This window comes from Mustela nigripes, chromosome 12, assembly GCF_022355385.1.
Source record: "Mustela nigripes isolate SB6536 chromosome 12, MUSNIG.SB6536, whole genome shotgun sequence".
NCBI lineage: Eukaryota > Metazoa > Chordata > Mammalia > Carnivora > Mustelidae > Mustela > Mustela nigripes.
In genome coordinates, this window is record NC_081568.1 from 92,311,629 (window position 1) to 92,335,866 (window position 24,238).

Genomic DNA, 24,238 nt, shown 5'->3' on the forward strand with positions numbered 1-24,238 from the left:
TTCCTTACTTTCCTTCAATTGTGTTAGCTAATAGTTCTGCTGTGAAGTTGAATAATATGGTGAATAGTGAGCAAAATTGTCTTCTTGACTTTCAGGGGATGCTTTTAAAGTTTTGTGATCAAATATAATAATTACTGAAGTTTTCAATAAATTCCTTCCTTGTCAAGTTAGGTAAACTTCCTTCTGTGTCTACAATGCTAAATATTTTCATTTTTTAATGATGAGTAAGTGTGGAATTTCACAAGTTTTATTTTGCATCTTGTAAGGTGGTTGTGTGTTTTTTCCTTTGAATCTTTTAGTTTGTTGAATATATTGAATAGATTTCTTTTCCATTTTATACATTCCTTGAATTTCTGAAAATAATCTTATTTGGTCATAAAACTTTGTTTTAATTGTTGGGTTCTCTTGGCTAGTATCTTATTTAGGCTTCTAGCATCCATGTTCACAAATAAATTGGTATATAATTTTCTTATATCCATTTTGTTTTATGTATCCTTGTCTACTTGGTATGTCAAAGTTGTATTATATTTTTGGAGCTAGTTTTTCTTTTATATAAGTTATATCATTACATAAGTTATAAAGACTACCCGTTTCTTTTTTTAAATAAATTTTTTATTTTTTATTAACATATAATATATTATTAGCCCCAGGGGTACAGGTCTGTGAGTTGCCAGGTTTACACACTTCACAGCACTCACCATAGCACATACCCTCCCCAATGTCCATAACCCAACCACCCTCTGCATATCCCCCTTCCCCCAGCAACCCTTAGTTTGTTTTCTGAGATTAAAAGTCTCTTATGCTTTGTCTCCCTCCCAATCCCATCTTGTTTCATTTTTTTCTTTCCCTAGCCCCCAAACCTCGAATCCTGCCTCTCAAATTCCTCATGTGAGGGAGATCATATGATAATTGTCTTTCTCTGATTAACTTATTTTGCTCCGCATAATACCCTCTAGTTCCATCCACATCATTGCAAATGGAAAGATTACATTTCTTTTGATGGCTGCGTAGTATTCCATTGTATACAGATACCACCTCTTCTTAATCCATTCATCTGCTGATGGACATGTAGGTACTTTCCATAGTTTGGCTATTGTGGACATTGCTCCTAGAAACATTCAGGTGCACATGCCCCTTTGTATCCTTACATTTGTATCTTTAGGGTAAATACCGAGTAGTGCAACTGCTGGGTTATAAGGTAGCTCTATTTTCAACTTTTTGAGGAACCTCCATGCTGTTTTCCAGAGTGGTTGCACCAGCTTGCATTCCTACCAACAGTGTAGGTGGGTTCCCCTTTCTCCACATCCTCACCAGCATCTGTTATTTCCTGACTTGTTAATTTTAGCCATTCTGACTGGTGTGAGGTGGTATCTCATTGTGATTTTGATTCGTATTTCCGGATGCCGAGTGATGTGGAGCACTTTTTCATGTGTCTGTTGGCCATCTGGATGTCTTCTTTGCTGAAATGTCTGTTCATGTCCTCTGCCCATTTCTTGATTGGATTATTTGTTCTTTGGGTGTTGAGTTTAATGAGTTCTTAATAGATTTTGAATACTGACCCATTATCTGATATGTCATTTGTGAATATCTTCTCCCATTCTGTCAGTTGTCTTTTGGTTTTGTTAACTGTTTCCTTTGCTGTGCAAAAGCTTTTGATCTTGGGACGCCTGGATGGCTCGGTTGGTTAAGCAGCTGCCTTCGGCTCAGGTCATGATCCCAGCATCCTGGGATCGAGTCCCACATTGGGCTCCTTGCTCCACAGGGAGCCTGTTTCTCCCTCTGACTCTGCCTGCCACTCTGTCTGCTTGTGCTCGCTCTTGCTCTCTCTCTCTCTCTGACAAATAAATAAATAAAATCTTTAAAAAAAAAAAAGCTTTTGATCTTGATGAAGTCCCAGTAGTTCATTTTTGCCCTTGCTTCCCTTGCCTTTGGCAATGTTTCTAAGAAGAAGTTGCTGCGGCTGAGGTCGAAGAAGTTGCTGCCTCTATTCTCCTCAAGGATTTTGATGGATTCCTTTCTCACATTGAGGTCTTTCATCCATTTTGAGTCTATTTTTGTGTGTGGTGTAAGGAATGGTCCAGTTTCATTCTTCTGCATGTGGCTGTCCAATTTTCCCAGCAGCATTTGTTTAAGAGGCTGTCTTTTTTCCATTGGACGTCCTTTTCCGGCTTTGTTGAAGATTAGTTGACCATAGAGTTGAGGGTCTATTTCTGGACTCTCTATTCTGTTCCATTGATCTATGTATCTGTTTTTGTGCCAGTACTGTCTTGATGATGATAGCTTTTTAATAGATCTTGAAGTCTGGAATTGTGATGCCACCAACTTTGGCTTTATTTTTCAGCATTCCTCTGGCTATTTGGGATATTTTCTTGTTCCATATAAATTTTAGGATTATTTGTTCCATTTCTTTGAGAAAAATGGATGGAATTTTGATAGCGATTGCATGAAATGTGTAGATTGCTTTAGGTAGCATAGACATTTTCACAATATTTGTTCCTCCAATGCATGAGCATGGAACACTTTTCCGTTCCTTTGTGGCTTCCTCAGTTTCTTTTATGAGCACTATATAGTTTTCTGAGTACTGATTCTTAGCCTCTTTGGTTAGGTTTATTCCTAGGTATCTTATGCTTTTGGGTGCAATTACACCCATTTGTAAATGGGATTGATTCCTTAATTTCTCTTTCTTCTGTCTTGCTGCTGTTGTATAGAAGTGCAACTGATACCTGTGCATTGATTTTATATCCTGGCACTTTACTGAATTCCTGTATGAGTCTAGCAGTTTTGATGTTTTGGGTCTTTTGGGTTTTCCACATAAAGTATCATATCATCTGCAAAGAGTGATAGTTTGACTTCTTCTTTGCTGATTCAGATGCCTTTAATTTCTTTTTGTTGTCTGATTGCTGAGGCTATGACTTCTAGTACTATGTTAAATAGAGTGGTGATAGTAGACATCCCTGCCATGTTCCTGACCTTAGGGGAAAAGCTCTCAGTTTTTTCCCCATTGAGAATGATATTTGCTGTGGGTTTTTCATAGATGGTTTTGGTGATACTGAGGTATGTAACCTCTATCCCTTCACTTTGAAGAGTTTTGATCAAGAAAGGATGCTGTACTTTGTCAAATGCTTTTTCAGCATCTACTGAGAATATCATATGGTTCTTGTTCTTTCTTTTATTAATGTATCACATTGATTGGTTTGCAGATGTTGAACCAACCTTGCAGCCCAGGAATAAATCCCACTTGGTTGTGATGAATAATCCTTTTAATGTACTGTTGGATCCTATTGGCTAGTATTATGATGAGAAATTTTGCATCTGTTTTCATCAAAGATATTGGTCTGTAATTCTCCTTTTTGATGGGATCTTTGTCTGGTTTTGGGATCAAGGTAATGCTGGCCTCCTAAAATGAGTTTAGAAGTTTTTCTTCCATTTCTATTTTTTTTTTGGAACAGTTTCAGGAGAATAGGTATTAATTCTTCTTGAAATGTTTGGTAGAATTCCTCTGGGAAGCCTGTCTGGCCCTTGGCCCTTGTTTGTTGGTAGATTTTTGATGACTACTTCAATCTCCTAACTGGTTATGGGTCTGTTCAGGTTTTCTATTTCTTCCTGTTTCAGTTTTGGTAGTTTATATGTCTCTAGGAATGCATCCATTTCTTCCACATTGTCAAATTTGCTGTGTATAATTGCTCATAATATGTTCTGATAATTCTTTGTATTTCTTTGGTGTTGGTTGTTGTCTCTCCTCTTTCATTCATGGTTTTATTGATTTGGGCCCTTTCTCTTTTCTTTTTGAAAAGTCTTGTCAGGGGTTTATCAATTTTATTAATTCTTTCAAAGAACCAGCTCCTAGATTCATTGATTTGTTCTACTGTTCTTTTGGTTTCTATTTCATTGATTTCTGCTCTGATCTTTGTTATTTCTCTTCTCCTGCTGGGTTTAGGCTTGCTTTGCTGTTCTTTCTCTAGCTCCTTTAGGTGTAGGGTTAGGTTGTGTACTTGAGACCTTTCTTGTTTCTTGAGAAAGGCTTGTTTTGCTATATACTTTCCTCTCAGGACCGCCTTTGCTGTGTCCCACAGATTTTGAACAGTTGTGTTTTCATTTTCATTTGTTTCCCTGAATTTTTTCAATTCTTTAATTTCCTGGTTGACCCATTCATTCTTTAGTCAGATGCTCTTTAGCAACCACATATTTGAGTTCTTTCCGTCTTTCCTCTTTTGATTGAGTTCTAACTTCAGAGCATTGTGGTCTGAAAATATGCAGGGAATGATCCCAGTCTTTTGGTTTCGGTCGAGGCCTGATTTGTGACCCAGGATGTGATCTATTCTGGAGAATGTTCCATGTGCATTAGAGAAGAGTGTTATTCTGTTGCTTTGGGATGAAATGTTCTGAATATATCTGTGATGTCCAACTGGTCCAGTGTGTCAATTAAGGCCTTTACTTCCTTGTTGATCTTTTGCTTAGATCTGTCAATTTCAGTGAAGGGGGTGTTAAAGTCCCCTACTATTTTGTATTATTGTCAATTTCTTTCTTTGATTTTGTTATTAATTGGTTTATATAGTTGGCTGCTCCCATGTTAGGGGCATAGATATTTGAAATTGTTAGATCTTCTTGTTGGACAAATCCTTTGAGTATGATATAGTGTCCTTCCTCATCCCTTATTTAGTCTTTGGCTTAAAATCTAATTGATCTGATATAAGGATTGCCACACCAGCTTTCTTTTGATGTCAATTAGCATGGTAAATTGTTTAACCCCCCATTTTAAATCTGGAGGTGTCTTTGGATTTAAAATGAATTTCATGTAGACAGCGTATCAATTGGCCTTATGTTTTTATCCATTCTGATACCCTGTGTCTTTTGATTGGGGCATTTAGCCCATTTACATTCAGGGTAACTATTAAAGATTTGAATTTAGTGCCATTGTATTGCCTGCAAGGTGACTGTTACTGTATATTGTCTCTATTTCTTTCTGGTCTACTACTTTTAGGCTCTCTCTCTGCTTAGAGGAACCCTTTCAGTATTTCCTGTAGGGCTGTTTTGGTCTTCGCAGAGTCTTTTAGTTTTTGTTTGTCCTGGAAGCTTTTCATCTCTCCTTCTGTTTTCAATGGCAGCCTAGCTGGATATAGTATTCTTGGCTGCATATTTTTTTCATTTAGTGCTCTGAATATATCATGCCAGTTCTTTCTGGCCTGCCAGGTCTCTGTGGACAAGTCTGCTGCCAATCTAATATTTCTATCATTGTATGTTACAGACTTCTTGTCCCGAGCTGCTTTCAGGATTTTCTCTTTGTCACTAAGACTTGTAAGTTTTCGTATTAGATGACGGGGCGTGGACCTATTTTTATTGATTTTGTGAGGGGTTCTCTGTACCTCTGGATTTTGATGCTTGTTCCCTTTGCCATATTAGGGAAATTCTTAACTATAATTTGCTCCAATATACCTCTGCCCCTCTCTCTTTCTTCTTCTGGAATCCCAATTATTCTAATGTTGTTTCGTCTTATGGTATCACTTATCCCTTGAATTCTCCCCTCATGGTCCAGTACTTGTTTGTCTCTCTTTTGCCCAGCTTCTTTATTCTCCATCATTTGGTCTGTTATATCACTAATTCTCTCTTCTGCCTCATTTATCCTAGCAGTAAGAGCCTTCATTTTTTATTGCACCTCATTAATAGCTTTTTAATTTCAACTTTGTTAGATTTTAGTTCTTTTTTTTCCTCCAGAAAGGGATTTTATTTCTCCACACTAGTATCTTCCATACCTTTTTCAAGCCCAGCTAGCACCTTGAGAATTGTCATTCTGAACTCTAGTTGTGACATATTCCAGTGTCTGTATTGATTAGGTCCCTAGCTGTCAGTAGTACCTCTTGTTGTGTTTTTTTTGTGGTGAGTTTTCTGCCTTGTCATTTTATGCAGATAAGACTATTTGAATGAGAGAATAAAATACCAAAGGGTGCCAAAGACCCCAGAAAAATGTACACTAACCAAATCAGAAGAGACCCCCAAACCGGGGCCAAAGAAAAGGTTTAAAAAGAAATTTATATGTATGTATGTATGTATGTATGTGTATGTGTGTATGTGTGTGTGTGTGTGTGTGTGTGTGTATCATATATATATATATATATATATATATATATATATATATATATATATATGACTGGTGAATAGAACAGAGCCACCCACTTGATTTTGGGTGTGTTTTGGTCTCTTAGAAAAAACTATATCCCAAAAATTTAAAGAAAGACTTATATATATACCAAAATAAGGGTGAACATGGTGAAGGGATAGAAATTGCCTGTAATGATGAAAATTTTAAAAAATTCTGAAAAAGAACTTGATAAGATCATTTGGTTGGAAAAAGAAAGAAAAGGAAAAGAAAGAGAGAATGTGCTCAAGTTGGAGACTAGAACAAAGCCATGTGCTAGATTTAAGGTGTAAATTTAGATTTAGGGTGTATTTTGATTTATTAGAAGAAATTGTATCTCAAAGTTTTTTTAGAAAAGAAAAAACCTATATGTATACAAAAAATAAGGTTAAATACAATGAGGGATAGAATATGACTATAATAATGAAGGTTTAAAAATATTTTTTTTAGAGAGGTATTGTTAAGATAAACTAGTTGAAAACATTTAAAGAGGAAAGAAGAAAAGTTAAAAATAGAATAAGAAACATAAAATTTTAAAAAATTTAATTTAACTTTACAAGACTAAATGATCATGGAGGAAAAGCCATGGATTCTATGTGTTGCTTTCCTGAGCTCTGGAGTTCCACAGTTCTCATTGATCAGCTGGATGTTCTTGCTGATCTTTTGGGGAGGGGCCTGTTACAGTGATTCTCAAATGTCTTTGCCTGAGGCAGAATTGCACCGCCCTTTCCAGGGACCTGGCTAAGAGATCTGATCAGGTTCACGCTCGGTTCTTTTGTTCCCTGAATGCTTTCCATAGAGCTCTGGAGGATGGGAGTGAAAATGGCAGTAAGAGCTGAGAGCTTGGTGCTCCACTCCTCAGTGCGTCCTCAGAGAAAATAGGTCAGTCACTCCTGTCTCCCTGGTATCTGATCACGTTCCAAGCTCACCTGGCCTGTGGCTGAGCATTTCTATCTCTGGCACACAGCCCCCTTTGGAGTCTCCAAACCCAGCCAATTCCTGCTCCATGCTGCTCCTCCTGGGGGAGGAACGTGAGTCTCCCCAGATCTGCCACTTGTGGGGTCCCTGCTCAGGGGTTGCCCAGCTGTGCCACAGATCACAGTTTAAGGTAACCCTGAGCTGAGAGCTCACTCTCTGGCTCTGTCTCTGTAGTTGGCTTCCCCGCTTCAATAGCTGGGAGCTCTGCCACACTCAGACACCCCCAATCTTTCTGTGACTCTGCGGGACCTGAGACCACACTGTCCCTGCGAGGGCTCCACCCCCACTTAGCCTCGTGAGCAATGTCCTTCAGGGGAGCACACTTCTGAAAATTCTGATTTTGTGTTCTGCTGCTCCCCTGCTTGCCGGGGGCCAGCCCCTCCTCCCACAGTCTATCTTCCTGTCACTTCGGATGCACTTCTCCGCATGTTCTACCTTTCAGAAAGTAGTTGATTTTCTGTTCCTAGAATTGCTGCTCTTCTTCTCTTCGATCTCCTGTTGAGTTTGTAGGTGTTCGGAATGGTTTGATAACTATCTAGCTGAACTCCTGTGACCTGATGTCATTTCAGTCTGCTACTTCTCTACCATCTTGCCTACCTCCTCCATTGTTGATTCTGATAGGACTTCTTCTTGGAGTCCCTAATCTTGGCTGAGAACTATTTGTGGTTAAAAGGGAGATGGGGACATAAGATACTAAGAGAAGAAAGGAGTGCCAAATAGAGAGGGTTTCAACAATGAAGAAAGGCACATCAAGCAGGAGGAGATAAGACCTTTGCAAATTATGATGTTCTTGAGATTATTGAGGACATAATTTAAATGAGATGAGCTCTGATGATATCTGTGGAGACAGAACTGGAATTAGCTACCTGAAGGTCAGGGCTAGATGGGCTGCAAGAGGGGCATGCTGTGCCCTCCTATACAGGATTCCTTAAATCCTTAAATGTGGTTAGGGTTCATCAGTTTTCCCTCTTCTATAGTTCTTAGAGCTGTTGTAATTTAGTTAATAGTTTGTGTAATACATCTCTGTCTTCAACCTAACCATACTTTAAAAAGTTATCCAGGATTACCTGGGATAATGCTTTTAAAAGTGCCCACTCCTAACTCACTCCCCACCTCCAAATAAGTTAAAATTTCTAGGAGTGGGGCCTAAGTATCATTTTTTAAAACTTTCCAAGCACCTGTAAGACAGAAAATAAGTGTTACTCAGCCTATTGCCCCCTGGAGTTTGACTTCACTGTATGGCATTTGGTTAGCTGTCAGTTAATGTTGAATGAACGGATGAAAGATGAAGGAGCTAACAAATGAGGAAATGTGGCCAGGGAAGTTAGTCAGTCCCTTGTGGATAGCTTAGTAGACATTTCCTTTCTTTCTAATAAATGGTTACCAGACAAGTTAATAAATATACTCCACCTATTTTGGGATCATTATTCGTGTGAAACTCTTCTGCCCAAATGGTCTAATTTCCATTATTTACATAAAATCTCAGGTGTAAAAGTAGACTACAAAATTGGTAGGGCTCTTCTATAAGTCTTTTTGTTTCATTGAGTACAATATACAAGAGAAATTACTGCATTCAGGTTAAGGGATTTTGCCATCAATTTAAAGTACTTCCAATTTTCACATAACTAACTGCAACTCAATAAATTCTATTGTATTTCAAATTTAATGCTGTGGGTATTTAAAACTTCCTATTTAGAAGAATATTTGTAGTTCTTTGTTAGGATTCATTTAAAACCACTGCATTAACTTATTTAATTGACCCTTTAGCAGTTGCCTTTTATGACTTTTAGTGAGAGAAAGATGGAAATAAACAGACACAAAATGTTCTGCAAAAGTAAAATAAGCTGGTAATCACTAACAAAATGCATCATCATCATAAGTAAATGGAATTTTCAATCCAGGACATAGTTTATAGAGTCCTGCTAAGCTAAGACCTGATTACTAGTAGGTACCTCATTAAATGATAATTCTCTTTCTTTTGATCCACGTGTAACTAATGTGGTAAGAGTTACAAAATCGCACTTAATCTGATACAGTTCCAACTTTTTAAAATGTGTTAATTTTTCCACAGATGAAAAGAAGCAAAGAATTGATAACGCAAAATCATAATCAAGAAGACATAAGTATTCTTCGTTGTTGGAAATGTAGAAAATGTATAGCAAATTCTGATTGTTTGATGAATTATCTTGAGAATCAAGTTCTTAAGGTAAGTACTGTGAACTCCAGTCTTCAAACACTTTGCTAGTATCTGAATGCTGTGGGCGGACCCACAGGTGCACACCTATCTCTTTAACACTTGTCTTAGATTCTTTTACTTTATTTTGCTTTACCATTGAGAACATTTCAAAGCGGTATTCACAAGCCGTCTCATTTTCCATGGCTAAAATTAACTGTACATTTAGCTGCTGACATGAACATGCCCTCAAAGTTTGAAGTGCAGTATCATAGATGTAAGTTGAAGATAATGGTTAGTGTTTTTCATATCCCCACCATGAATGAGCCTTAGTCACAATTAAGTTCAAGATCCTAGTAAGAAGTGGAAAACCTATTTTTATATATATTTATAAATACATATATATTTGTGTGCATGTATAGAGGTGTAGATCTATATATGTATGTGTGTATGTGTGTTTGTGTGTATAGTTAGTATTCAATATGAACCTAGAAGAGCAACTTCATGTGTAATTTGAAAGTCATTAGGAAAATCTAAGTAATATTTAAAAGCTCTTAATTAGACATCCTGGGGAAAATAAGTGGCTTTTAAACAATAAAAATAAAATCCCTCAACTGCTCTAAGAGCATTAGGGAAGAGGCAGTATGAAAGAAGTACAACTCGACAGTAATTCATAGACTGTAGGGAGTTCTTCTTTCAATACAGTGACTATAATCAGCTGTCATTGTTTGTTTCCCCTTCTTTGAGAGACACTCAGGTTTTGGTTCTTGTTAGTTTGTGGGTTTTTTGTTTTGTTTTGTTTTTCGCCTCAACCATATATAATGATTATTTCCTCACCACTCTAACAAAGTAGCCAGCTAGAATGGCTAATAGTAGCTAATTTTGTTTGCATACTTACTACATATCAGATACTTCTTAAAAATGGACAAAACATTTTAATCGGGGGGGGGGAACTTATGCTAAGAGTAATTTGTTGGGTATTATTTACACAGAGTAAGAAAAAAAATGAAGTCTACAATTTGATAAGATTTTTCACTCCTTTCTGCTGTGAATCAGATCAATATATAAATTCCCATCACTCCAGAAAGTTGTCTTGCCCTTTTCCAGCCAGTTCCCTCCTCTCCCTCTCATAGGACAATCACTAGACTAATGTCTATCACCGTACACTAGTTTTGCCAGTTCTCCACCTTCATTCACATGGAAACATGCAGCATGTCACTTGTACCTGACTTATTTTGGTTAGCAAATGTTTTAGAGATTCATTTATGTTTTGTATTTGTAGTTTTTTTGGGTTTTTGTTGCTTTTTTTTTACAGAGTAGAATGCCATTTATCGTTTATGTATATATAATTTATCAATTTTTTTTCTTGTTAGATATCTGAATTTCTAGTTTTGGGTTATGAATAAAACTACTATCAATATTCTTGCAAAAGATTTTCTGTGTTTCCGTTTTATTTTTTCTGAGGGCCCACAGAGTAGGTATTTTTTTTAACTCTGTCTACTGGTATAACATTGCTATTCAGGCATTGTTTCTAAATGCTTTAAAATATTAATTCACTTTATAAGCATGCTTGTCTCAACTGCAATCCTAAAAGACAGTAATGAGACCTTCTCATGCCTGCCTTTTTCTGTCACACAGAATCGAAATTAGGGAGCTTTCCAGGGTTCTGTTGGGAAGTCAGTCACAGTCACCTTCATTCATATTCCAACCTGCATCTTCCTAAACTTCACTGGTCAGTATTCCTTCCTGGCCGTCAGAGCAGGTGTATTTTAATGTTTTTAAAAGCTGCTACCAGTTTTCCAAAGTGAATGTAAATTTCATTTGCTCTACATCTTTGTCAGCCCTTTTTCAGACTTTGTAATTTTAGCTGTTCTGGTAGATGTATACTGGTATATCATTATAGTTTTAATTTGCATTTCCCCACTGATTAATGATGTCAAGTACCTTTTTATGTGTTTGTTCATTAGGCATTGTTCTAAATGTCTTATGTTATTCCCTATACGGTAAGAATAGATTGTCTTGAGGAAGATAATCTCTACTTCATAGATAAGGAAACTGAGGTACAGACAGTTAAATAATTTGCTCCAGATCATACTTTTCCTAAGCAATGCAGCTAGAGTTGGACCTGACACTGAAGGTCCAGAACAAGTACTCTAAACTCCACCATCTCTTTGCTCCTTTCGTTCCTCCCTCAGGACAGCATGCAATTTCACACCTTCTCAGTAGAGAGGCTGATACTTTTATTTAAGTGCAGAAATCCTGGTTATTAATTCATTTAATAGTTATTTAATGAGCAAGAAAACATTAAGTGCTACTTTAGTAGTGACATGGGTTGTGCAAGAAAGTGATGCAGAATACAAAAAAGCATTCTACTTCTCTAGGGGCTTTATTTTTTATTTTTTATTTTTTTATTTCATTTGATTTTATTTTTTTAGGGGCTTTAAACCTAGATGAAGACAGGCCAAGCAGTATATCCTGATTTGATAAGTACAGTAACAAAGGGAGGTAAACTAACTGCTGCCTGGTCTAGTTATGGAAGGCTTCCCAGAAGAACCAAAACAGTAAAACACACACACACACACACACACACACAAATAACTTTTTAAGTATAATTTATAAGCCATAAAATTCATCCATTGTAAGAATATGGTTACATGACTTTTAGTAAATATTTGAGTTGAGCAACTGTCACTATAATAGAGTTTCAAAACCTTCCATCACTCCAAAAAGTTAGGTTAGGCCCATTTGCCCTGCACCCATGCCCAGACCCAGGTAACCACTGAACTGCATTTTTGTTGCCGTAGCTTCATATTTAAAATAAAATGTATATGTATACATATATATATACATTTTATTTATTGTTTATTAATTAATTATTATCATTAATATAATATAATAATTATACAATATATAATTATACAATAATATATTAATTATGTATTATATTATTTATTATATTTATTATTACATATATTTGTGTATATATATACATATATATATACACACACATAGATGCATATATATACCTATTAAAACTGCCTTATAAGTTAAAAATATATAAAATAATTTTTAAAATATATATTTATAGAAATAAATCTATATTCAATGTTTGTATTTCCATAAAATATTAAAATATATGCATGTAAAATAAGACATACATATATACATACATATATATACACATACATATACATACATATATATACATACATATATAAAAACCTCTTAAAAGCTAATCTTCAGAATTAGTATCATTGTTAAGTCTGGGAGAAGTCTGTAATCAGGGATCCTGAGGGGGCTTCTAAAGTACTGGTTGTATATTAGTTAAACTGAGTAGTGGATATATTGGTATTTGCTTCTCTTTTTATCTTTCTTTAACTATAAAAACGCTTTACATTTTACACATGGAAGCATTTCATAAAAATTATTAACGATGAACAAAAGATCTGGGTTTTTTTTTTTTTCTTAAAGAATGTATTTATTTATTTGACAGAGAGGGACCACAAGTAGGCAGAGAGGCAGGCAGAGAGAGAGAGGAAGGGAATGCAGGCTCCCTGCTGAGCAGAGAGCCTGATGCAGGACTCGATCCCAGGACCCTGGGATTATGACCTGAGCAGAAGGCAGAGGCTTAACCCACTGAGCCACCCAGGCACCCCACAAAAGATCTGTTTTAATGAAAGGAAACTAAAAATACTGAACCTAAACATAAACATAATTTTATCAGATACTATGCTGAAAGAATGCTTAATTTATCACCTCTTACCTTTATTGCCTATTAAACTATACAGTTAAAAAGTCATGTGTATAAAATAAGTTTGTTTCTGAAAGTGTTGTGTTGTTTTAATTTCTATAAATGAAATCACACTGTAAGTGGGTCTTTTTCCAGGAATTGTTGCTTTCACTGAAATCGCCATGTTTAGTACAGTTCTCACTGATTCTTACTTTGGTATAGTGTTCTGGTGCATTAATACTTCACAGTGTATAATGCATTCCTGCTTTGACAGACACCGGAGTCTTACAGTGTTTTGCTCTTACAAACAGTGCTATTATGAGCTCTCTTGTACATACCTTGGCACCCATGGGCAGGAGTGAATTTCTGAGAGTAAAGGCAGCAGCCTCCTAAGGCATGTGCACACTCAGCCTTTGCTGGGTAGCCCTGAACTGTTTCTGCTGACAATGCTAGGAGCAGTGCTTGAGCATTGCTTATCACCCCCATTGTCACTGTCACTAGCATTCCACATCTCATCTCTCAGGCTCTTGGTGTTTTCTGTCAAATGGCTTTTTTTTCTTACCTGTTTTTTAGTAGGTGCTTTTCCTTTGGGGTTTTTGTTGTTGTTGTTGTTGTTTGTTTTTTGTTTTTTGTTTTTCTTTATGTGTTCTAAATACTAATCCTTTATTGGTTTTTCTATTGCAAATATCTTTGGCCAGTTTTTGTAACTTATATTGTACTCTTTGTGGAATTTTTAAAAGAACAGGAGTTCATCACGTACTGTAGTTGACTCTTAGTCATCTCCTTCATTTTTTGTACTTTTTGTTTAAGAAATTGTTCTGCGACCTGAGGGGAAGATTTTTTCCCTTTCCTTTTACTGAGTACCACAGTTGACATTAGCAAGTTTCCTTCTGTCTTTCTTTGTACAACACATTTACTATTCGTTCACCCTTGTACTGAGATTATAACCCAAATTTATGTAGGGGGTCCCCCTTAGAATCTCCTCACCTTGAGTGAATCTCAGACTATGTCTGCTGACCTCAGCACCCCACATGGACTTGAAATGACCCTCAGAAAAACACAGAGGATCAGGAAACTGGGAAGATGGCATCCATAGCTTTTGGCTCAAGGACCACATTTCTTTAGCCCTGTCCATGCCAGGAAATGGAGGTCCCACACTCTGCTTTTTAGCATCAAAAACTTGATACTGGGATCACAGTGACTTGGTGCAGAATAACCAAATACCTTCAAAACCGAGCCTATTAGAAAAAAAGAGCACAGATACAGTCATCGCTTCTGCTTTCATAATACTGAGAAGGTATATCAGCCTGGTGGAAGCTAGGTCATGTGTGGAACTTGAGCTGTAAGGCAATCTAGGACATTTGAACTTTAGCTTTCCAGCCCCTGGCTTGTAGTAAGGCATGCAAGAAGGAATTTGGAAGGAAATTTTGAGACAGTTTACAGTGTCCACAAGGAGGACAGGGGCTCCTACCCCAGCTTTTAGGCTTAAGATCATGAAATATGAGCAAGAACCAAAATCAAAATCAAACTAACAAAAACCTGGGGCACCTGGGTGGCTCAGTGGGTTGGGCCTCTGCCTTCGGCTCAGGTCATGATCTTAGTGTCCTGGGATCTAGCCCCACATCAGGCTCTCTGCTCAGTGGGGAGCCTGTCTCTCCCTCTCTCTCTGTCTGCCTCTCTGACTACTTGTGATCTCTGTCAAAAAAATAAATAAAAATAAAATAACAAAAACCCTGAAATGCAATGACAGAAATGCTCCCCATTTGTGAGGTTTTGGCCATTGATTAAGAATGGTGTCCTCAGTTTTAGATTTTTAGTCAATTAAGATTCAGTTTTGGACATGTCAAGTTTATGTGGCTCATAGAACATTCCAGTAGAGATTTCTAAGAGGCTACTGATTCTAAGGATATGGGATTGAGAACAGAGATCTGAACTAAAAGTGGGATTCTGGGAGTCATCAGCATGCAAGTGGAGAGTACAACTGTGACAGTACATGAGATCGCCATGTGCAATGTGAATGGAGTGAGAAAGAGAGCCAAGGAGTGTTGAAAGGATGGACAGAAAAAACAAAGCACACACAGTAGGAAGAAAGATGAGCAAGAAAGGTAGGGCTAAAAATCAGGATACGGTGTTACACAATTCAGTGGATGGGTATCTCCTAGGAAGAGGGGTTGGTTAGTGGCACTGGGTCTTCTAGTGAGATGTCAAAGACCAGACACTAGCTTCAGTGTACAGGTTGTACACCGCACAGTTCTGCAGGGTGTGGGTCTGTGAAGGGTGCCCTCCAGATTTGTGTTGAACTGGCATACAAACTGGACATGTGTAGACACCCTACATGACAGTGTACATTGGCTTTAGCAAAGAGGAGGTCAAGGTTCGTTGTAGTTGAGAGAATTGAAGGCCAAGTACCAGGTTTTAGTGAATGGAGGAAAATGGGGACTAAGGAATGGTCCAACATTTATTTTAAAGCATTATAATTACTGGGTTATGACTCTTTTTCAGTTACAGACTGTGGAGTGTTTCAGTTTTCAAACTCCATTCCTAGAATCAAGGTGGCCAAGATATGATTACTGAACATTGAATTGAGTATTGGATTATACAACTTTTCCACCTTTTTTTGGCTAACATATTTTGCTCATTTTCTCTCTGACTTTATTAACCTGATGGTATCTTTTTTCTAGTAGCTACAATAATGAGACAAATCATACTTATATTGTTTATTTTGAAATATTTCTATGTTCTCTTTTGTTAGTGTCAGCATATATTTATTTCATACCTAATCTTTCCACATGCTTAGACTTAATGGTATCTCCTCTATAAGCTCATGGTGAAGTTTTATTCCCTGGTGTGTTTGCATCTGGAGATGGGTCTTTAGGAGGTAATTAAGGTTAAATGGGATCTTAAGAATAGGGCCCTAACCTGAAAAGACTGTGCCCTTATAAGAAGAGAGAGGTCTCTCTTTCTGCCCACCATGTGTGGTCTCAGTGAGAAGATGACCATCGCAAGCTAAGAAGAGCGATCTTTCTGGTATTTGAGCATGCTGCCACTTTGATCTCAGATTTCTAACCTGTGCTGGAGAGAATATGGGCTATCCATGGAATTAGAAGATTTCCATGATTGGAGTTCAGAGATCAAGAGGGAGTGTGGCAGGATTTAAAACTACAAAGAAAGGTATTAGTTAGATCATTTATGGCCTTGTGAACCAAATTAAGGGCTTTGATCTTTATTCTAAAAGCTGGGAAGCTAATGAAAAGGAGTGATATGACCATTGAATTTTAAAAAGATAATTTTTGTTGTGTGTGTTGTGTGAAGAGTGAATTTTTGGAAAGTTGACAAGGTTGAATGTGGGGAGACCCTAAGTGAGGCTTTAAATCATTTTTTTATTCATTCTGACCTTTTGAGTAAAAAAAGTTTTCATTCTCAAGTACCTTCTCAGAGTACAAATAGGAAAAAAAAAGGGGAGGGTCAGGATAATAGAATTTGATTCCTTTATATTTGTAACACTCTAATTAATAATGTAAATGACATATTTTTTTACCCAGTCTTTTCCCTGTTATGTTTATAGCCATGTAGTTAAATATACAGTTGGCTCACTTTTAATGAATTAGCTGAGGGAGTAATAATGCTAACATTGGAAATGCCAAATGTTAAACATCTTTCAAAAATATCATATAATATTAAATTGTCTATGTCAACTTCTTACATTAAACCTGTCAGCTTAATTAAAAATCTTAAAGATCATTTAGTGATAAAATGATAGTGCATAACATTTATAATTTTAAAATTAAATGAAGTTCACCCTATACATAGCAACCAGAAACATTCCCTACCCTTAAAGAATAAATAAAAAAAAATAACAATGCCTTGGCTCCCCCTGCTGCTTGAACAAATTATTTCAGTTACAAAATATTTTGTCAGTATTTCTCGATAGCATTAAGTGAAATTGGCTGTTAATTCCTCCTTCTCTTCCTTCCTCCCCCAAATATAAATTTGAGACCTGAAAAAACTGTCTTGTGAGGTTTTTTAACTCCTAATAATACTGCTTTTGTAATTTTCAGTTTAATTTTTTCCCAAAGGAGATAACCATTCATGCTATTACTTTAAAGGCTTTAAATTCCTAAAATCGGGTTGCTTCCATTGTAGTCATTTATCTTAAATACATCTGTTAAAATTTGTCTTATCACATATGTTTTTGATTTTTAAAAGTAAGTTGACAAGACAAACCATTAGAGACTCTAAATCTCACAAAACAAACTGAAGGTTGCTGGGGGGAGAGGGGTCGGGAGAGGGTGGTGGGGTTATGGACATTGGGGAGGGTATGTGCTATGGTGAGTGATGTGAAGTGTGTAAACCTGGCGATTCACAGACCCGTACCCCTGGGGCTAATAATACATTTTATGTAATAAAAAAAATGTTATAAAAATTAGTTGACAGTAGACTTATAAACTTCATAGTGTGATGCCCTGCTTTACCTGTTAAACTATATTGGAAGTAAATACCATGAATATTACATATGTTTTCTAAGACTGTGTGTAAGTACAGGTGAAGTAGTTGGCAGTCTCATTTATAATTGAGTCTACTTTGTTGACCCTGGCTGTCTTTGTTTGCTATACCTAAGTTTCCTGAGGAAAAAACAGAGAATACTGTACATTCTTCACCTAGCCTTTCACATTCCCCTCACGTGTATCCGTTGCTGTAATTGATTTTCTTCTTCCTCTGTTGGCATGAAACAATGCTTTAACTCTTAACTATTTAGAGAAAAATGTGTGCTTGCTTCATATTAATAGTTGTCAAATAAAAATCAGGTTAGGTCCCATTCAGAATCAGTTGTAGAATTTTTTTCTAAACCTACCATTCATCTTCTATAAGTTAGTGTATCATTTGTGGTTAATTTAAAAATAAGTTATGGCTCAGGTTTTGGGGGTTTTTTGTTTTGTTTTTTTGTAAGGGAAAAGTAGTATCATGACTGAAAACATACTCATGCTAATGATATCAGAAGGTTGATTGCCTGAAAACGATAGTATTTATTTGATACAGGAAGTAACACTTGTGACTGAGGCCACTCTGTCCTCAGTGACTGAAGACGGAAGTTCTGAAGCCCGACTCTCTGCTGGAAATCCTTGCTTCTGTGACCTTGGACGAGTTACTTAAAAGTTACCTAATTGCTCTTGTCTTGGTTTCCTTCTCTGTAAAATAGTAAAAATCCTTAAATCCTTAAAACAGTCCTTACTATGCCTGGGCATAGTAAATATAGCATAAATATTAGTGAGCTAGTAAAAGTAAGTACCTTCTAAAATACCCTTCATAGTTCTGAGAACTGTGATTCCAGTTTATTCTTGTAAGAATGTTCAAGAAGCATCTCTACAATTTATAGTCGATGATGGTTTCTTTGTTATTATGGCCAGTCTTACAAGATTAAATATGATCACTTTATTTGATTACATAATATAATGGAGTATGTACAATGAAATAACAAAATGAGATAATAAATGTAATGTACCCAGCATAGTCCCCGGCCTGTGTGTGTGTGTGTATAAATTTTATCTCCCTGTATATGGTAACATAGTGTCTAGTAATCATTCAATAAATATTGATAGATTGGGAGGGAGACAAACCATAAGTGACTCTTAATCTCACAAAACAAACTGAGGGTTGCTGGGGGGAGGGGGTTTGGGAGAAGGGGGTGGGATTATGGACATTGGGGAGGGTATGTGCTTTGGTGAGTGCTGTGAAGTGTGTAAACCTGGTGATTCACAGACCTGTACCCCTGGGGATAAAAATATATGTTTATAAAAAATAAAAAAATTTTAAAAATAAAAAAAATAAAAAATAAAATAAATAAATAAATATTGATAGAATGACTGCCATTAATTTACTTTGACATTAATATGCTACTGCTCTTTGTACCAGTGTAGAAATATTTACTTAGTCCATATATAGATAAAACCTTGAAAACTCAGAGAAAGTTTTGGACCTAATGTCAAAGTAAAAATGACTTTATTTGTGCATTCCAGCTTGTGTTCTCAATAACAGTCTTTTAAAAAAATTCATCACAGGGGCGCCTGGGTGGCTCAGTGGGTTAAAGCCTCTGCCTTTGGCTTGGGTCATGATCCCCGGGTCCTAGGATTGAGCCCCATAGCAGGCTCTCTGCTTAGCAGGGAGCCTGCTTCCTCCTCTCTCTCTCTGCCTGCCTCTCTGCCTACTTGTGATCTCTGTCAAATAAATTTAAAAAAAAAATTCGTCACAATTAGACTAATCTCAATAAAGGTCAGCTCCTAATGTAAGGGGCTAATGTGTATGAGGCCAGACGTTTGTGAGATTAATTCTGTTCTGGTTTGTGAGATTAATTCTATTCTGCAAAGATGTTATCCATACCTTTGTTTCGTTTCTAAGGCAAGATATTTAGGTAAAGCTAGACTGCTTATTTTTATTGAGTCATTTTCAGTAACTTTCCCAAGGTTCTTTAACAGACAGATTTGTATAGTCCACTTAAATTTGTTAAGATGAGCTTTGGCTCATATATGACCAAACTGTTAAAAATTCACATTTTTAAAGGAATTTTCTCTAAGAATACAGGAAGTAAAAGCAAGCACACTTCAGATTGAATCATGTTGTTGCATATGTCAGTAGTTGATTTTTTGTAACTGAATATAACTACATTACGTGGATCCTATGGTTGTTTATCCATTGTAGGGATGCCATAGTTGTTTTGGACGTTTAGAATGTTTATAGTTTTGAGCTATAATAAAGTTGTTATGAATATTTGTATACAAATCTTATGTGGACATCTATTTTCATTTCTCCTGGTTATTGCCAGCTACTGCTAGGTCTTAGGGTTAGTACAGCTATTATTTTTAAGTGACTGACTGAAGGTTTTCTAAAACTGTACCATTTTGCTTTCATGCTGGCAATGTATGAGATTTTCGGTTGCTCTTTGTAAGTACTGATACTGCTAGTTCTTTTCTTTTTCTTTCTCTCTTCATCATCCCCTTTTTCTTCTTTATGAACTTTTAAAATAAATGTACAGTGGAATCCATTGTTGTTTGAATTTGCATTTCTGCAGTGACTAATGGTGTTCTACCTTTTTTTAAATGTGGTTTTGAACATCAGTATGTGCCCTCTGTGAGGTGTCTGTTAAAAATCTTGTACTCATTTTTAAAATTGTGAGTTTTTTTTTTCTTATTAAGTTGTAAGAAGTTTTTTTTAATATTCTGGCTAAAAATTTCTTGTTGGATACAGGTTTTGTGAATTTTCTTCCAATCTGTGGTTTGTGTTTTTATTTCTTTACTGATACCTTTCAAATAGTTGATTGTTTTAATTTTTACGAAATCCACCTTATCATTTTTTTTAAAATGAATTGTGTTTTTCTACTCTGAGAATACATTTCCTATCACAGGGTTTTCTCCTCTATGTTTTCTTCTAGACAGTTTGTACTTACAGTGTAACCTGTTAGGACTCAGATCTATTTTGAGTTATTTTTATGTATGGTATATGGTAAGCATCAAGATTTTTTTGTTTAGCATAATACCCTCTAGTTAGTCTCAGAGAAAGACAATTATCATATGAGCTCTCTGATGTGAGGAATTTGAGAGGCAGGGTGTGGGGTCGTGGGGGAAAGGGAGGGAAGAAATGAAACAAGATGGGACCAGGGAGGGAGACAAACCATAAGAGACTCTTAATCTCAGGAAACCAAACAGAGGGTTGCTGGAGGGGAGAGGAATGGGAGGGATAGGGTGGCTGGGTGATAGACACTGGGGAGGGTATGTGCTATGGTGAGTGCTGTGAATTGTGTAAGACTGATGATTCATAGACCTGTCCCCTGAAGCAAATAATACATTGTATGTTAATTTAAAAAAAGATTGTTTGGGACTTTTTTGTTTTCTTTTAGCCTCATATGGTTATCAAGTTGTTCCATCACCACTTTTTAAAGAGTGTATCTTTTCTCATCACCTTGGCATATTTACCAAAAATTAATTGAGCATGTATACAGGTCTATTTGGATTCTATCCTGTTCCACTGATCCAGTAAGTGTTGAAAGTAGGAAGTGTATGGACTCTGCCTTTCGCCTTCTGTTGCAGAATTTCTTGGGGTGTTTCAGATCATTTGCATTCATGTAAATTTTGTAATCTGTCAGTTCCTACAAATAAGCCTGCTAGGATTTTGAGTGGGATTGTGGTGAATCTGTAAATTAATCTGGGAAGAACTGATATCTTAAAAATATGATACATTCATTGGTTTAATTCGGTCTTCTTTAATTTCTTTGTGTAGCGTTATATCGTTTTCAGTGGACAGGTCTTAAATATGTTGCATCAAATTTATACCTAATGAGGGCGTATTTTTGGATACTTTTCTAAGTGATATTTTAAACATTTTTGCTTTCCCATTATTTGTTGTTAATATACAGAAATGTGATACACAGACCTTTGTATACTGAAATTTGACTTTGACTTTGTATACTGAAATTATGCAAACTTTTTAATTTAAACAGCCATTTTGGTGAATTCCTTAGTAGTATTTTCTTCATACTATGCTGACTACAAATAAGAGTTACATTGTTCTTTTTTAAAGATTGTGCTAAAATATACCTAATATAAAATTTACTACTAGTGATATTTAGTACATTTACAGTGTTGCACAGCCATCGTCACTGTCTAATCCCAGGACATCTTCATCCTCCCAAGAGGAAAGCCCATACTCATTAAGTTGTCACTCTCCATTTACCCTTCCCTCAAAACCCAGGCAACTACTGATCTGCTTTATGTCTATAGATGTGCTGGACTCTGGATATTTTACATAAATGCAGTCATACAATATGTAGCCTTCTGTGTCTGCCTTCTTTTACCCAGCATAATGTTTTCAGTGTTATCCATGTTCTAGCATGTATCGCTGTTTTACTTCTTTCTTCTTCACTTAATGTTCTTTTTTCTTTATTATCCATCTTATTTGATGAGAAGTTGTATCTTGTTATTTTATTTTTAATCTGTGTGTCTCTTTTCCTTTTCTTGCCATACTCTGCTGACTAGGACCATCAATATAGTGTGGTATAGAAAAAGTGAGAATGAATTGTATATGTATACCACATCTTTATCAGTTAGATTGCTTCTATATCTTGGCTATTATAAGTAAGACTGCAGTAAGTGTAAATGTGAATCTGTCTTTTCAAAGTAGTGTTTTCATTGTTGAGGGGGCAGGCAAATTACCCATTAGTAGAATTATTGGATCATACTGTATTTCTATTTTAATTTTTAATTCTATTTAATTTTAAAATTTTCTCTTCTTCTCCTTTTCTTATGTTAGTCACCATACAGTACATCATGATCAGTGTTCCATGATTGATTGTTTGCATGAAATATCCACTGTTCCATGCAATCTGTGCCCTCCTTAATACCCACCACCAGGCTCACCCATCCCCTCCACCCTCCTCCTGTCAAAAACCCTCAGTTTGTTTCTCAGAGTCCATAGTCTCTTTTGGTTTGTCTCCCGTATTTTTAATTTTTTAAAAAACCTCCATACTGTTTTCCACTGTGACTGTACGCATTTATAGTCACACCAAAAGTGATTGCCAATGACTTTTTTCTCCACATCTTTGTCAACACCTGTTATTTTTTGAGCTTTTTACTTTAGCCTTTCTGACAGGTGTAAGTTATTGCTAAGTGTTATCTATTAAAATGCTTGCTGAGAGCATGTCTAATACCAGTTACTTTTACATTGCCAGAATCAGAAGTAATCAGTTTCTCTTATTTTTACTTGAATCAATTTTCAAATTAAATTTTAATTATACAAGTATTATTTAATATATTCTCCCAGTAAAGCAATAATGAGAAAGTTAACATTTCCTTTTAGTAACTCCCAACCTTCGTCTTTCTTCCTTCAAATCTAACCAATGTTGTCAACTCGGTACATGGCATCTTAGGTACTTTTTATATTTATATTTGTTTCCTTAGAAAAGTTGTAATACTACTTATTTTTAGGTTGAGTATGCTTTTAATAGCATAGCTCAGAGTGCATTTTTTTCTAATTCACTTGACTTTTTAAAAATAGCAAGCGGTAGTAGTAGAGGTGTATCTTATTAGTACAAACAAATCTAGCTCATGTTCTTTATATGTCATGGTACTATTTTCAGCAAGAATAGAGACTGATCCTTAGTAACTCATCTTCTGGAGTTCTGTAACTGCTTTCCATTTTTTTCTAGGCATTTCCAGCTACCCTAAGATGTTGCTCTATTTCTCTCTTCCTTAGGTACACCTCTTGCCTGGAGACAGACAGACATCCATTCCACCCCTGATAACCATCAGGGCTTTTTGTTTGTTTGTTTGTTTCTCATTTTCACCACATTGATATGTACCATTATTTGTGTTGTTCTCATCTATTATGTACTTGGAACTTGAATACATTGTGCTGCTATTTCCTCATTGATCTTCCAGAGGCTCCTCATAATTTCTGGTTCATGGAAATCTCCCCAGCTATATTTTTTAGTTCAGCTCTTGGTTACTTTTAGAATTGTCATCGATAAATACTTTGTTTTGAGAGGGAGGATACACCAGATTATGTGCTTACTTTACTATACTGGAGCCAGTAATTACTTCCCTCTACCTAATTTTTCCTTCTTTGGTTTTGTGAGAATCTAGGATAAAATAAACCTTTGTACGTCCACCCAACACTCTTGTGAGGACATATATATTAGGGAGCAGTAAGATGATTGAGCTAGAGACTGTTTCTAGTATTTCCTCCTTTCTTCCTAACTTTGCTTTCATTCAATAATACCTTCTTCATTTTGACATGGATTAGCCTTGCCTTTTCTTACTCTTCTTTTTTTTTTTTTTAATTTCTTTTCAGCGTAGCAGTATTCATTGTTTTTGCACCACACCCAGTGCTCCATGCAATCCGTGCCCTCTCTAATACCCACCACCTGGCTCCCCCAACCTCCCACCCTCCGCCCCTTCAAAACCCTCAAATTGTTTTTCAGAGTCCATAGTCTCTCATGGTTCACCTCCCATTCCAATTTCCCTCAGCTCCCTTCTCCTCTCTAACTCTCCTTTTCCTCCATGCTATTTGTTATGCTCCACAAATAAGTGAAACCATATGATAATTGACTGTCTCTGCTTGACTTATTTCACTCAGCATAATCTCTTCCAGTCCCATCCATGTGGATACAAAAGTTGGGTATTCATCCTTTCTGATGGAGGCATAATACTCCAGAGTGTATATGGACCACATCTTCCTT

At 36.3% G+C, this 24,238-nt stretch overlaps 1 protein-coding gene across 2 annotated transcripts in view; it reads left to right on the forward strand.

Moving 5' to 3' along the window:
- RNF180 (ring finger protein 180) overlaps positions 1 to 24,238 on the forward strand; it is a 192,909-nt gene that overhangs the window by 21,634 nt on the left and 147,037 nt on the right. For both annotated transcript variants that reach the window (XM_059416635.1, XM_059416634.1), the window contains exon 2: positions 9,183 to 9,317. In XM_059416635.1, the coding sequence (XP_059272618.1) occupies positions 9,183 to 9,317 (135 nt within the window). The remainder of the gene's footprint in view (positions 1 to 9,182; positions 9,318 to 24,238) is intronic.